Genomic DNA, 16,040 nt, shown 5'->3' with positions numbered 1-16,040 from the left:
ACTTTGTAAAGACATGGAGTATAGAGTATTTTATTAGGAAGTGGTCTGACCAAGCAGCTATTGGATTTTGAGGAACTGGAGTTCTTGTACTGTAAATATCAGGAGGTCAAGGCTGTGGACACCATTAGGTGTTGGTTCTTTGGCCATCTGTGAAGAGCTAAGGCGGTCCATATCCTTGATTAGATTCTGACAATAAGCCTTTGATGGATAGTCTACCAATATGTTCACTAATGTGACCTATAATAACAACCCAGACAGCATTAGAGCATGTTGCACAAAATTTAATAGATCAGATTGAAAGATTGGGAGGCATTTCTTGGGTGGATGATAGACAACAGCACAGACCAGGGAAAAGAAGGAGGAGTTGAAAGCCTTAGTTAAAATGTACTCAAATGATGTGCATGGCTGGCCATCAAGCAACCTCAGAAGTAAGAATTTAATAAATGAACTTGGCCTTTGTAAAGATCAACAACCACCTCCGACACTAACACCGAAACAAAAGAAAGAAATCTGTTCCTCCAGAAAATAAACTCTTAAGATTGAGTGAAGAGCCATGTTTTCAGCAGCTTAATGAAAGTTGAAAGGTTTGTAGCTTGCTTTAGAGCGAGTTGAAGTTTGTTCCAGGCCTTTGCCACGAGAACAGATATAGATCTCCCCAAGGGCAGTTTGTAACCTGAATTTCAGAATAGCTAGATGATTATTACAGGCAGATCTCAATATTCGCGGTGGCTGGTAGAGAACAAAAAGATGGAAGAGTGATTTGGGACGTTTGATAATAGGCCCTTTACACAAAACTTTGAAAATAATCTGTTTACCAACTGGTAACCAATGGAGCTCCCACTAACCCTCTGTGATGGAGCTTAGATGAGCAGTCTTGCTGCAGCATTGTTGATGAACCAAAAGTATGCCAACCACACCAGGTACCATCATATGTTTATGTATGAATATAAGTATATATTTGTATCATTCCAAATGACGTTGCAAGCCAGTTGAAGTTCTCTGTATGCCAGACCTAATGAGCACTCTCTCTGGAAACACGATTGCTCCAAAAAACAAATCTCAAGCACCTGCATGGAAGCCAATAGCCTCAAGTCAAATCTAGTTTCCAACCTAACAGGACCGATGTTATCGTGCTATGGACTTTGGATTTGTTTTAAAATGTTTTTCCTTTGGTTCATGTTTTAAACTCTTCAAACAAGATGGGACTTGAGTTGGAATTTCACTCTCTAAACCAGCATGCATGGCAAATAAATAAAAATTGTCTTGCTGCAGGTGGATATGAAAAGGTTTTGGTAATAGTTAGAGCAAAGACAAACACTCAACATTGAGGTGAAGAAGCTGCAGAAATAAAAGATGTGCATAAGTACTTCTGCTTTCCAATGGAAATATGGTTCATGGGGATTACCTTTTTGACAGTGGATAATATTGCCAAAAATAGGTTAAACCCCAAACTATCCTTTGATGGACAGCTAATGTGAATTGGTAAAGAAGAGCAAGGTTATCAGATTGTGGGCAAGTGCCCCCTCACAATGTACACTATTTATCACCATTTCTTGTTGCCCATTTTCCACCTATCACCTCCTGCGCCAACTCCTGCTTCTCCCTGCACAGCCTCTCCTTTCCTGCACTCCTGGTAAATCCTGCCAACTGCCCCTTACACTCCTTCTCCCTCCCAGGGCCTACTTAAATGTGGCTGCAGTGCGGACACAAACTGCAAGTGCGGTAAAGGAGCACCAAAAGCAAGCCTGTCTGGGCCTGGACCGCACCCAGTACCATGAACACTGGTCCTTCCATCCCGGCTCTACTCCGCAGAGCTTCTGTGGTTACTGAACCTGGAACGCCCAAACATCCAATGCTGCAGCACTGCACAACACACCAGAGTGAGTTTTTGCTACTGCCTGGCATACCACGCTGCACCCACCATGCCTACACTACCCACATCCACACAATCCACGCACCGCACTCCTCCCACACCCATCTACAGGCACGCACCCCATGACATACTATCATGCATGCTCCTTAACACCTGCTCACTCAGCAAACATGCCACAGAATTCTGGGACATCCTCTTCCTTATGGAAACATGGTTGACCACCGAGTGGGCACCAGACATCACCACAGCTTTACCAACAGGATACTCAGGACCGCTAACAAAAACCAGGAGGAATTGCGATAGTATTCCAAGAATGCTTCAACTGCACTACAAACACAGAGATCTCAACCCCCTACATGGAGCATATAGATTTCAAGCTACAACACTCAGCAACTTACACCCTACTTGGTACCCTTGTATACCAAACACAAGCTTGACATGAAAGCCCAAGTAAATGCAGTGACCGCCACTTGCCTCCACATCCTGAGCATGCTGCAAAATATCTTCATATAGCTGCCGGTCAACACTAAGAAAACGGTTACACAGGTCCCGATTACCAACAGACTTGACTATGACAACGCACTCCACGGAGGAATAACTAAGAAGCTCCTGAACAGGCTCCAAATCATCCAAAACACTGCAGCAGGCCATATCGTCAACCTACCTCACAGCACCCTTATAACACCACATCTCAGAAAACTTTACTGGCTCCCCATACACAAATACACCCAGTTCAAAGTAAACGCACACAAAGCACTACACAACACTGGCCCTCCCAACTAAGGACCCCCGTAAATTTCCACCTACCTCCCAAGCACCTCCGATCAGTGGATTCTCACTCACACATGTAACCCGAATCCACAAGAGACTGCCGCAGGCTGCACCTTCACCTACACCTTCCTCAAGGCACGGATCGACCTCCTACACCTCATTAGGGCCTCCTCTTCTCAAGTTCTGCAAGAAGCTGAAGGCCTGGCTTTTTAAATAATCACATCAAGCAGGCAGCTGTCGATCCACCTGCAAAGTGCATCGCTACGCTGAAGGGTGATTAGCACGCTATACAAATTTACATGACATAACTTATTTGTTGTATAGGTACAGCTAGACACAGGGGAATGTTCATGCAAACATGTGGTTTCCTGTCCCACAAAAGGGTGCTATTCAGTTACCCCAAATAGAGCCCCAGACATCCCGTACAAAAAGTTGCATTTGAGAGATGGATCTTTAAGACCAGAGCTCCTTCCAAAGTATGCGATATTTAGAATCGGATCCCTAGACTTGGTGCCCCCTTTTAATTCTTTGAAAAATATCTATAAACTGTTTCAGAAAACCTGTAAGAGAGAGTCAAAACGAAACATTCTCTGAGTATTTCCCTCCATACCATACTTTGCATTTGTGTAGAAAGGTTTGTGACTAATCATTGGAATGAATAATTTTACTGTACACTTCATTGCGTATGAATGTGTCGCACGTGTCCTTCCTCAAGAGAACTAGACATACAATAAAATGAAAAAAGACAGCAAAACATTATAAGTGTATTTGTGGACATTTTTCTAAATGCATCAAGTGTACTTGGTTACACCATACAGGAGGTAGTGCTATGTGAGGGGGTCATTTAAACCTGTCCATGCATAGTACCATATACCAAATGAGTATTCGGATTAGAAACATTATTATGAGTAAAATGTGCCTACAGTCACACAACGTCTAAGCTATCACCGAGGAGACTGTGGTTAATGAAAATACTCATCTCACATTCAAGAGCTCACGCCCCCGCCCCCTTGAAAGAAGCAGCAGTAATGAAAGACAAGATTACCATTTTTATTAAAGCTGCTATATGAAGCTGGCCACAATGAGATCTTCCTCAGAAGAAAACGATGAGTAATGCAATCTCCAATTATCTGATTTATACAATGAATAAAATTAAAACAAGTATAAATAAAATCAGAGGTGGAATTATACTTGCATTTTCCATGAGCTAGTAAACTGTTACTGGATGTGTGCATATTTATCTGCTGGGAGCATTTTTTAGATCTGCATGCAGGTTGTATGAAAAACTGATGAATAGATCAAAAAATATATATTTACGACATTATCCAAATTTACCATGATCTGATCTGTCAAGCTAGCTATCATGAATACCGAATATCAACTCCTCAAGCAAAACCCTGCATTGTGCATCTGATGACCATAGCTCAGTGGTCCTCTTTTTTACTTATTTTTGTTGGTTGACTAAATGTTATCACTAGTTACAATACCTACCTTAGTGGATTTGGTAGGTAGGGAAGAGATACCTCATATGCTCATTCTGAGGCATCTTAGATGTGTATGAGCCTTAGTGCCGTTGTTCCACAAGAAAGGGAGAAAGAATAGTTCAATCTTTCACTGTCTGGCTTTACCATGCAGGGCAACATTACTGCTTTTTTGTCCACCCTGCAGCCAGAACATGTCCTTCATTCATAGGATGCTGACACAATAGAGTGAATTGTTATGAAGAAGGAGTTCAGAATTTGAGATTTTGGTGAGAATATGCTCGACACATTAAGTATCCAGGTAAGACAAACATTAGAGCATGTAGCCAGCCCATTCCCGAACCAGACAGTTCTTGAAATTACTTAAATAGCAGAAGCGCGGGTAACACCATACACTACAGTGCTCAGATAATGGGCACAATAAAACGTAAGAAGCTAGGAAACATGTTTTTTAAGTCTATCAATGAAAACTTCTAATGACATCCTGTTCCCAAAGTAATAATGTTGTTTGCAAAAACTAGCGAGCCCCTATTTACACCACTAAATAGGACAGCATGGGGAATGACTGTACATCAATCAATATAAATTGCGAACCTTCCTTATTTGACAGTAATAAAGCAGCAAACGGACGAATTGTGCATTTTCAATCATTTTACAAAAATGAAAATAATTAGATACCGATTGTGCTGAATATTCATCTCTTTGATGTTCACAACAAAATGGCAACGCATAAATGAGCATTATTTTCGTAAATCAAGGGCACAAATACATTCAAATGTTCTCTTGTTTATTGTCCTCCTGTTTGAAAGGACAATTTACTAAAGAGGAAGGAACAATGGTGTCAGAGAGATGGAAATGTGAGGGGCCACTTACACCGCATTCTCTGTTTAAAGATAAACTTTCATAGCAACAATACTTCAGTTAGGGTGCAAAAAAACTGCTGGTCAGTAACTCAATTTCACTAAACAGCCCTGGTGTATGCTGCTGAAGATGATGTTTGCCCTAAAAGAGAGAAAATGCACAAGCCTGAATTGGAGGGAGAAGGATTCTACAATGCTATACACACCACCAGCACAGTGTGACAACAGCAGTTTTGTATGGTAACCAAGGCTCATTTTCTAAGAGCAGGCCGAGTAAATGGATTCCCTTCCTAAGCAATAGAGCGATTTAGTCAAATCAGCAACACAGATGTAAGAGTTAAAACATGATTAAGACACACTTGTGATCTCAATTTGATGTGAACCGGATAGACAGTGCTGGTCCTTGATTCGCAGCAAACATTTATTCTCTATTCCGTGCATTTAATGATCTACATTTAGATTTAGAATTTGATGCACCTCTTTTAGCATCAAAATTAAGAGATCATCCTGGAGAGGCTTGAGCTTAATTCATTTCACCTGTAAGCTCTGGAATAAATTGCCCCTGTATCTGAAAAGTCAGGCCAATTTTCTTCACTTTCGTAAACAATTGAAAACCTAGCTGTTTTCAGCTTTTTTTATAACCCTTTCTGCTTTCCTTGATTTTTAATGCACTCAGGATTACGCCAGCGCAAAGACGCTCTAGGGCAATCGCGTGCTCTGTCATTTTGTTTTATCAAATCATAGCATTAAAGCAGCACAAACAGCAGAAAGAGTGAGGCCCTCCAATCCCTTTAGAGCAGTCCACAGACTTGATTCAGGTAGAGGGCCTGTCACTCTACTGAAACCATTGTGAGGGGATAAATGTGGATGTGAGAACACTGGCAATCATAGGAGAGCTTCTGATAGCTATGCTCCATGATACAAGGATTTCATCAAACCAACTGATAGGTTAAAACGATCTAATTGGGAATTTCAAAATAGCACCTAGAGCAGTGATCACAGGTCTTTAGAAGCTGCATGAGCAGGCCACAATACGTTGTTTATCAACTCTGACAAGGCTGACCAGGAGTATATTCTCTATGCTCTCACATTGAACTATGGCTTGGCAGTCCAATCATCTCAAATTCAGTCACTTGTAAGTTCTACTGATAAAAACCCTTTGAGCAGCTCATGCCTGTCTTCCTGTTAACATGATAGACAAAGAGGAATCAGCAACTGGTGCATGCCCAAACTCTTTCTAGGCTGGAGATAAAGGATTCATGCTAAAAGCCTAAGTGAGATCCTCAACCTGGTTTCTCCCTGCCAGAGCACGTCACTTAACCTAGAAGTACACATTACTCAGTGTAGTGACGGTTGCAATCTTAGTTTTAGATCCACTCATTCAACCTGAGTGTAATTACCCAATCACATAAACCTACACCGGAAGTAGGATCCACCAATAAGTTTCTCACCAACTTCAAACCTCATGGCCATGGGTATCTCTACTGGGTGCCTTTCCTTTCCTACCATCAATGCACCGAGGTAAGGGGATCTCAGTCTACCTTAGCCTGCTCACATGTGCCCTGGTAATTTGCTGCCAAGCACCAGATGTGATGTACCTTCTAATGATGCTGCACTACTTGAAGGTAATCAATAGTTCTCTCCACTGTGGTCAAGGCCAGAGACACAGCTTCAGTCAAACACAGCCCTAGGCCAACAGCCAATAGAGAAACAAGCAAAACTTCAAACAAATGCGACTTTTTATTTTTTGTCATCAATGGATTACAGAATGCAATATTTGCTTCATTTTCATAATGTTTACAAAAAAGAACAATAAAACACGTAATGGAAAAAAACGGTTCTTATTCTGGCCAGGAATATAGAACAGAAAATAACATTGCCTGATTGAGTCAGTCTTTACACTATGGCAAGACTTTTATGAAGCCATAGTTTTAGCTGCCCTGGAAACAGTGCTACCTTAGTTCAAATCCAGACCCATGCTTTCCCTTCACTCCCATCCACAGGGCTTTAAGTGGGAAGGATCCCTCCGGCTCAGACCTGGTAGTATTTTAGAACGGACTTTGAAAATGTCCCTTTGGGCCCTAAATTCTTGTCCTTAACCTTTTGAATGCTATGGGGATTTTTCCCCTGTGCTGGAAATTCATGAACCCCATTATTCATGACGAGCTGGGCTCGTCATGAGCGTGCGAGGAGGCTACTGCATGACGAGCCCAGCTCGTCATGAGCGTCGAAGGGGTTAACCTTACAAGGAAAAACACTAACTATTTCTGAACAATTAATAAATGTTCAGGTAATGCAGGTCCGCGATATAGCTCCCTTTTATATTTCACATGGTTTACTTTATTAGAGTGTTAGCTATTCCCAAGATTTTAATTTTTTTTATTTTTTTTATCGTATAGCAAATTACTCTTGTATAGTGCATACTTTAAGATGAGACACCTTCGGTGTTTAGAACAGACCACGATTGAGAGCTCTGACGTTGAGGCTGAAGGCAGTGAGAGTTTCTCACAGTGCCTGTCAGAGAGTCAAAAAAGGTGTTTAGAATACATGGCCATCCAATCCTTGGCCTCTCGGCAGAGCGGACACAGACAGCCACTGACAAAACCAACAGTCCTGGCTGGTTTGGGAGTATGTCTGTTTTTGAGTTATGATATCTGGATGCAATAATAGAAAGCTCCAAGAGAAACTAAAATGCCAGTCGGTTGGCACACTATGGGAATCATAGAAATGTAGCTTATGTGTTTAAGTCTCTCCTATAACTAGACAGGTCACATCCCTTTTGATGATCACCACTTTTTTCATTCAACTTCAATCGCGGCTCCCATCACTATCTCGTAGCAGAGCAAACAATGTTCTACTACAACCTTACTGCTGTCAGACAGGACATCTTCTGTTATGTATATCTAGAAGTTCAATACACTGGCGCCATTTTCTTTGTCATTTTTTTTATGCAGTTTTAAATAGCGCAAACTTAACCCGGTATCGGGTAACAGAGTGCTGTATTCTATTAATGTCTCGTATAGACATATATAAACACATATCCAACACACACATCCCCATACCCACAATTCTCTCAAATCCTCTGAGGCTCCCAACCCATAGCAACAGAGGTTCCATCCCTAACAACCTCAAAAAAGTCCCACTCTCTCTAGAAGGCTCGACCACCCTTCTCACTCCCAAACTCAAATGCATCCTACTCAACTGCAGATCGGCCCAGAGACACTCCGCCGACATCGCTGATCTCGTCTCAGCAATGGATCTGGACCTAGCCATTCTGACTGAAACGTGGCTTACTGAAGCCTCTACCCCGATAATGGACATATTAGTCCCCCCCAATTATCACATCATCAGACTGGACAGGCCTGGCAAGACGGGCGGGGGAATTGCATGCATTTTTAGGAGCAACCTCTCCGTTACTAAAGCCGCCTCCCCCTCCCTTACCTCCTGTGAACTCCTCGGCCTCGATATCACCAGCGAGGGCAAACAAGTTTGTGCTTTACATCTCATCTATCACCCGCCTGGTGACAACCTCATATTCACCCAACAACTCATGGACACGATCACATCCAATGCCGGTCGGCAGATCACCCAAGTCTACCTAGGTGACTTTAATCTCCACTGGAATGATCAGAAAGACACAGCGGTGAATAGTCTCAAAACTTTCCTTAATGCGCTTGACCTCACCCAAATATGTGATAGACCAACACACGACAAAGGCTCGATACTCGATCTCATCATCGCCAAAGAGGACTCTACCCAACTGGAGGCGATCCAACCCTGCGACTGGTCAGATCACCACATTATCACCTTCTTTATCAACGAAAAAGTTAAACCTAACCAGGTTCAACCCACCAAATCCAAAACCTGGAAAAGGGACATGAAGAATTTTAACCCCACTACCCTGCCTCCCCACATCAGCAGTCTCCTCCTTCCCCCTTCAGGTGTCTCGGATGTCCATTCACTGACCGACCACTACCTTGACTCTATGAATTCAATAGTCAATGAAGTTGCTCCATTGCAACTGAAGAGAGTCTCCAACAAAATTTCTAACCCCTGGTATGACGGCAGACTCAATGACGACAGGCGTACTATGCGAATGGCAGAGCGTACCTGGAGATCTGACCCCTCATCACTGCATCTAAAAACGCCTAAAAACAAGAGAAATGCCTACTTTAGGAAAATAAAGCGCACAAAGTCGGACTTCTTTAGCCGTCAGCTGGACCAAGCAAAAAACAGGCCAAGAAAACTGTTCGAACTAATCAAGACTCAAACAAAGACACAACCATTAAAATCAAACAACGCAACAAGCGACACCCCACACTGTGAAGCCTTCTCTGCTTTCTTTAAGCTAAAGACCGACAACATAAGAAATGACCTCGTCATGGATTTAAGCCGATTCCCCAACCACACCAGAATGTCTAACATTCAACCTAAAAACAAGGCATCCTGGCTGTACTTCGACACCTACTCGGAAGAAGCAATACACAAACTACTCTGCACCTTGAAGCCCTCTAATCACCTCACAGACCCCCTACCTGCTAATGCAGTAAAAGACTTCATCCCCTTGCTCCTCCCTCTTTGGACCAAAATCATCAACAGCTCCCTTCAACAAGGTCTCATCCCAGACTCCCTCAAGGTGGGGCAAGTCACACCTATACTCAAGAAACCCACAGCTGACCCGTCTGACCTGAACAATTACCGGCCTATCACCAATATCCCCACCCTGGCCAAACTGCTGGAGAAATGTGCCCAACTCCAACTAACAAAACACATTGACCAATTTGACCTCCTCAACCCTCACCAATCAGGCTTCCGAGCGAAACATAGCACGGAAACAGCTATGACACACATAATTGATGACGCCCTCCAAATCCTTGATCGCAATGAGTCCTGCCTCCTCATCCTTCTTGACCTCTCTTCAGCATTTGACACGGTCAAACATGAGAACTTATTGGAGCTGCTAAGCACTAGAATGGGTCTATCGGGAACTGTTCTCAAATGGTTTTCATCCTTCCTTCATAACCGGTCTCAGAAGTTCAAGATCGACAATGTGCTATCTAAACCGGTGCCTGCAGATCTAGGTGTTCCACAAGGATCTTCCCTCTCCCCCACACTGTTCAACCTCGTCATGGAACCGCTCGCCACCTAGCTCCAAGCATCCAATGTTCAATTCCATATGTACGCCGATGACACACAACTTTACTTAAAGCTACAATCCCCGGATGATATCAAACTTCTGAATTCCACACTTAGCAACACTCAATCTTGGTTGGCCGATAATCACCTCAAACTAAATGCGCTGAAAACTGAGTTCCTACTCATCTCACCCCCGGCGAAAATTTCCACCACCCAAACTTGGCTCAATAACCTAACAGCACTCAATGTCCAACCTACCATCGTGGACTCAGCGAAATCCCTTGGCATCTCACTCGACGCCAAGCTCAACATGCAGCAGCACGTCAGCAAAGCCACAAAAGGAGCTAATTTCCAAATCAACACACTGAGGAAACTTAAACCCTTCCTCCCTGCCAAAGACTTCCAAACTGCTGTACAAGCTTTAGTCATCCCTCGCATAGACTACGGAATTGTGGCCCTCAGCGGACTCCCACTATCCACAACGGCACCCCTAAGAGCCTCCCTGAACGCTGCCGCGAGACTCATTACTAGCTCTAGAAAACATTCGCATATATCCCCAGACTTAAAATCTCTAAAATGGCTGCCTTTTGAAGCCAGAATACAGCTAAAAATTGCAGTTATGACACACTCGGCCGTGCACCACAAGGCACCCAACTACCTCGCTTAAAAGTTGTCTATATCAGGAGGGTCGAGATCCAATAGAAGTACAAAAAATCTACTCCTGAAACCTCGTAGATTCCGGAAAGAAAAAACATACAAGCGCTCCTTCTCAGGAATGGCACCCAGGATCTGGAATGCGCTCCCTCCGGAAACCAGGCTTATCTCCTCCACTGCACTCTTCAAGAAAGAGGTGAAAACAATCCTTCTGGCCAAGATCTCCTGAACTTTATAGATATTGGATCTGAGACTCTGCATCGCTTTTTATCACTGATCACCTCGTTCTTTGGCACTATACTCCTACTTGTTGGTGTCACTACTACGCTACTCTCTTACTACCGACCAATATATGTTACACTTTGGTGTATTGAATCACCCTCCCGATGCCCCCACCCAGTCCTTTCTCTATACTAAGAAATTGGTATAAGCCATCCACACATCCAAGGTTTTTACCTGAACCCTTCTGTAGTGGGAGCAATGACTTGTGCCGTCTTATATTACTTGTTTACCTGATTGTATTTTATATGTTTCTGTACATTATTGTTATCCTACTATGTTAATGATTACTATACAGTTCCCATTATCTTTTTCATTCCTGCTGCCCCTACTCCTGTCTCTGTGAAGCGCTCTGATATCTGTAAGGATCTTGTTCGCGCTATATAAAACTTTGAATAAATAAAATAAATAAAATAGTTCGGTCTGTCAAATTATATGACCAGTCAAGTTTTAAAATCAGAATACAGGTCCTTTGGTATATCGGTTCAAGGCAGGATTGCTGTAGGTACATTCTGTGCAGAAGTAATTAAACAAGTCTTGCTTTTTTTGGTCTGTACTTTGAAAATTACGTTTTAGTATTACTAGAGTTGATAACTTCTATAAGTCTTTTGGGATTTAGAAACGCCAGATTTTCCAAAATAGCATAGATGTTGGCAGGTGTGGAGGGTCATTACTGCACAATGTACTTTTTAAGATCTACACAAATCCTGATGTGGCTGCTAAAGACCCTGCCCAATATTACATATCCAATATATTAAAAGAGTAGCCAAAACACATTGCATGACTGATCTGTCGTTTGTCACCCGTTAAATAAAACCCACTTAATAAATGCATGTGTGCCCTCAGGGGAGTATTCTTGCTCAGATTCTAAACTACAGCAATGAGAATATTTAATTTTCTTGGACACAGAAGAAACTTGGCACAAGGGGCTTGCGGTTAGTTGTTTACGAGACACTAAAGATGTGTGGGCATTGGCAGTAGCACGATACACCTGCTCCAGACCTACAAGTGTAGGCTTGCAAAAGACTTGAGTCTTACCTTATAACAGCAAACATGGAATTGAAATTCTTGCACTCCCGGCAGTGAAGGGATATTTTGATAAAATGTTTCACAATCTTCATCCTTTTCAGCTGGTTGTGCTCCCTCAGGATCTCCGTGGCCACCCAGAAGGTCTCCTGGTTAATGACTTCCTCAAATTGCTTTAGGCGTGCATTGCCAGTTTTTGAGTCCCTTTTGTATAGGTCATCGATATACTCGGTGGGCTCAATGTTGCGGAAAAGGTCAAAATCTCTCATTGAGAGCTGGGTAGCGACCTCGATGGTACTCAGCTGGAGAAGAGAGATCTGACTCTCTCGAAGCAGCTCCTGGGCATCCTCATCAGAACACAAGGTCTCCGTTTCCATGTTATTTTTCAGGTAATACCTTGAAGGAAAAAAGAAGTGAATTAACATCAATTATTGAGTTCTTGGGCCTGAAATACAAATACTCTTGCATTAACATTTCACACACCGGGGATAATACAAAAACTGAGGAGCCGTAAAAAAATCTCACCAAATTCTTACCTAGTTTTAAATGTACATTTCAAAGGGGTGCAATAATTACCAGTGCAATCGTAGCAAGACCTTTTTTCTTTTTATTTGGTGGGAAGTACTAAGAACATTTCTTAAAGGCCCTACAACTCTTTTCAAAGTAGGTCACCTATTTTTTTTACACACTGGATGCAGATCGTCGGAAGGCATAAACACCCTAGAGGCTAGAATACAACACACACCGCCTACAATAAGAATTCAGGCAGAATGTGGAGCTGGATTTTTGTGTCACGAGTACGTCAGAGAGGATACCGTTGATGTATTAGGGGCAAACTACAAACCTATCCAACACAAAATGCGACTGACTTACCCTCCCATTTACCTAATACACGGTCATTAAAATATTTCATGAAGAGTTCTCTTTGCCATTTATTCAATTTAACTAATTCACTATTTCAGGGCTGCCATAATTTCATTGAGCGAGCACAGCCCTTAAAAAAACATAAGTGAGTTTAGAGAGTGAGAACGAAAAAGTTCCTTTTTTATATTTCTAGTACTTTCTTAATGGAGAGAAAATGAGGAATAGTCAAAATATCTATACAGGAATGTACAAAAAAGATAAAAGCAGGGATTCCAAATATGTCACTTTACAATGTGATTCGCTTCCTTAAAGAAATGTTTATGAATGAGTTTCTGGAGACACATTCTATTCCCAAGAGTATGACTATATGATACGCTTATTTGGAAATAGCAACATAGAAATAAGACCATGGACTTTGCATTTGAACAATTACCGAACCAAGCAACCACTACAATTTATACATTGGGCCAGTATAATATACCAAGTTCCAATTAACAAATATAGGGCATGTTAAAGAGCCATACAGGCATGCCAAACTGAATGGTACACCTCATTTAAAAGTACCCCAATCACAGTGGAATAATTCTCGTTTTTCTCTAAACACACAATGCTGCAATTGTCTAGCCTGTTCTCATCTGCAAACTAGCAGTACTGCCCGGAAATCAGGTCCTAGGCGACCAGGAAAAGATGTTTTGGCAACAGAGGGACCAGATGGAGATGGAAAAGAAGATAGCACAATTACCTCCCATTGAGCTGGATCCTGTCAGCCAGCTTGGAGAACTGATCTGGAAGCCTCCTTTGCTTGATGACACACTCCGGACTGACAGAAACTTCACAAAGAGAATATGTTTCCGGGGTTCCTGTCAAACCGAACTCGTGCAAGGCATGGGTCACAACTTCTTTAGCAGTAGTGTCTTTGCTGATGATGATGTAGCAACTTTGCTGATCTGCTTTGAAAACTCGAATGACTTGATCTGGGATGTCTAGAACAGAAATAAATCATTATCATCCATAGTTGTATCAAAACAAAACCTAGTTGCTAGGGATCACACTTTTCCCTGGCTGTCTAAAAGTTCCCATATGCCTCTATGAGCTTGCATATTCTTGTTGCTATGTACAATGCTAGGCTGCCCCTCAGGACCAGATCTGCACAAATACTGCAGTAAATTAGTAGAATAAATTATTAGGATCCAATGTGTTCCCTGTCACACGGTAGAATGGTCACTGACAATGCAGAGAAGCTTTGATATTTTTCTATTTCCCTGAAAGAGTTTTTCTTGGATTAGATTTACAGCACAGACTCATGGGATCAATAACAGGATCCTAACGCTACTGATGTGTTTGACAAAACCGAGCTTTGACACCTCATGGTGCAATTTGCAATCATTCCAAATCACTGACCTTCCCCACAATTACAGAGAGCATATGTGTGGGAGTGTGCACACATGGCAGGTGGGCTGGTTTAAGGTGAGCAGGAAAGGCAAGGGAAAATATCTTCAGCTCACCAAACTGGTAAAAAATGTAAAGGTTTTGTGCAGACAAATATAATGTTTGACAAAATCAATAAACAAACATTTTGACTGTCTGCATGCACGCAGAGTGTGTGAGCAGTCAACAGTGGAGATAAAATTCATTTCTGCCTCTGAACCAACGCAGCTGTATGAGCAACAGTGATGTATATGGATTTTACAGAGAAATAAATGTCATGGGGTCGATAGGAGTAACGGGCTGCAAATTGTGCTCAGTTACTCCCGGGCAATAGGACTGCCATTCACCGCCATGTCAAACAGCAAGGCCAGCCGACTACTGTGCAGCTCCTTCAATAAATTACAAATACAGGTCCAAGATGAAGGAGTCAATAACTGCTCTAAGACTGAGGCAGGCAGCACTTTAGAGGCATGCACCATGTGTTCAGCAACGTGTGCTTCAGTTGACCGCAGGGCTCTCACTTGATTCTGCAACCAGAGAGGGGAGGGCCCCTAACACTGAACAAATCCTAGAAGCATTCTCATTCTGCAGGATAAACAGGGACTCCTGAAATGTCTCATCAGGGAAAACAGAGGAACTGGAAGAAGGGGAGGAACTGACATTCTCAAATGTGTAGATAGCAAGTCTTTGGATGTCACATAAAAGCAATAAATGCTGGTTTAAATGGAAATACACTGTGTTTCTACCGTTTTTACAGGTGGTACTCTTCTTATTCATAAAGCAGCTGTACGATTATTTATCTTGCCCTCTCCTTAGTAAGTGATTTCCTCTGTTGCCCTGACCCGTCCCACAGAGAGTGGTAAGACACCCTTTAATGTTGTCACAGTCGATTATTGCATTTGCCGCCTTTGGCTGCTTGAGTCAAGATTGGGTTGGGCTCTCTACAATGAAATATGTCTGGGAATTCGTTTCATTACGCATGTATTTACTCACTGGTGTGGCAAATCACAAACCCAAAAGTAATCTGTTTATTTCAAAGGTTTTTCTGAAAGTGCTTGTACAGGAAACAAAGAGGGCAGAGTCAGTGAACATTGTAAACCCAATCATGAAGGCAGTGAGTAGACCAAGAATGATATTGGTTCAGATCTCTTCTGTCTGTTATATGACAGAAGGCCTCAAAGAAAGTCATTTTCGGATTCAGATTTTAGGCACCAAAATGTCTACTTAGAGTGCATGACAAATTTACTCTATTTGTGGTAAGGCAGGTAAATCACAGCTTCTTAATTAATTGTACGAGTGGCAGAACCATTAGGAAGCCACGTAACAGTCCCAGGCACACATTTAAGAACAGTAGTGAAGTCAGTGCAAGACTCACTCATTCCACACAAGAGACAGGGTAATGCAAAACGTCAAAGTTAGCAACTAGCACAGAGCAGAGAGTATTCCTTATTAACAAGATACTTACAATATAAGCCAATCCCTGCAGGCAATGGAAAAAGAGAATAAATAGGTCAGGACAAGACCACATGCTAAAGAGTGTGTATCGTGAAAACTGTTCATTTAGATATAAAACCCGAGGGTGTTTTCTAATCCCGCCGACATTGCACATTTGTAGAAGATGTGATAACATACGGATTCTCATAGATAAGTAAATATGAAACCGTCAAG

At 42.3% G+C, this 16,040-nt stretch overlaps 1 protein-coding gene across 6 annotated transcripts in view; it reads right to left on the bottom strand.

Annotated features, from left to right (window-relative positions):
• The window catches only part of RAPGEF6 (Rap guanine nucleotide exchange factor 6), an 885,786-nt gene that overhangs the window by 68,263 nt on the left and 801,483 nt on the right, over positions 1-16,040 (bottom strand). For all 6 annotated transcript variants that reach the window (XM_078653140.1, XM_078653141.1, XM_078653136.1 and 3 more), the window contains exons 18-19: positions 13,687-13,927; positions 12,093-12,476 (exon numbers count right to left, since the gene is read on the bottom strand). In XM_078653140.1, the coding sequence (XP_078509266.1) occupies positions 12,093-12,476; positions 13,687-13,927 (625 nt within the window). The remainder of the gene's footprint in view (positions 1-12,092; positions 12,477-13,686; positions 13,928-16,040) is intronic.

The sequence above is a fragment of the Lissotriton helveticus genome, chromosome 7 (genome assembly GCF_964261635.1).
Source record: "Lissotriton helveticus chromosome 7, aLisHel1.1, whole genome shotgun sequence".
In the NCBI taxonomy this organism is placed as follows: Eukaryota; Metazoa; Chordata; class Amphibia; order Caudata; family Salamandridae; genus Lissotriton; species Lissotriton helveticus.
Note: the sequence above shows the minus strand (reverse complement) of the source record. Positions and strands in the feature narration are given on the sequence as shown.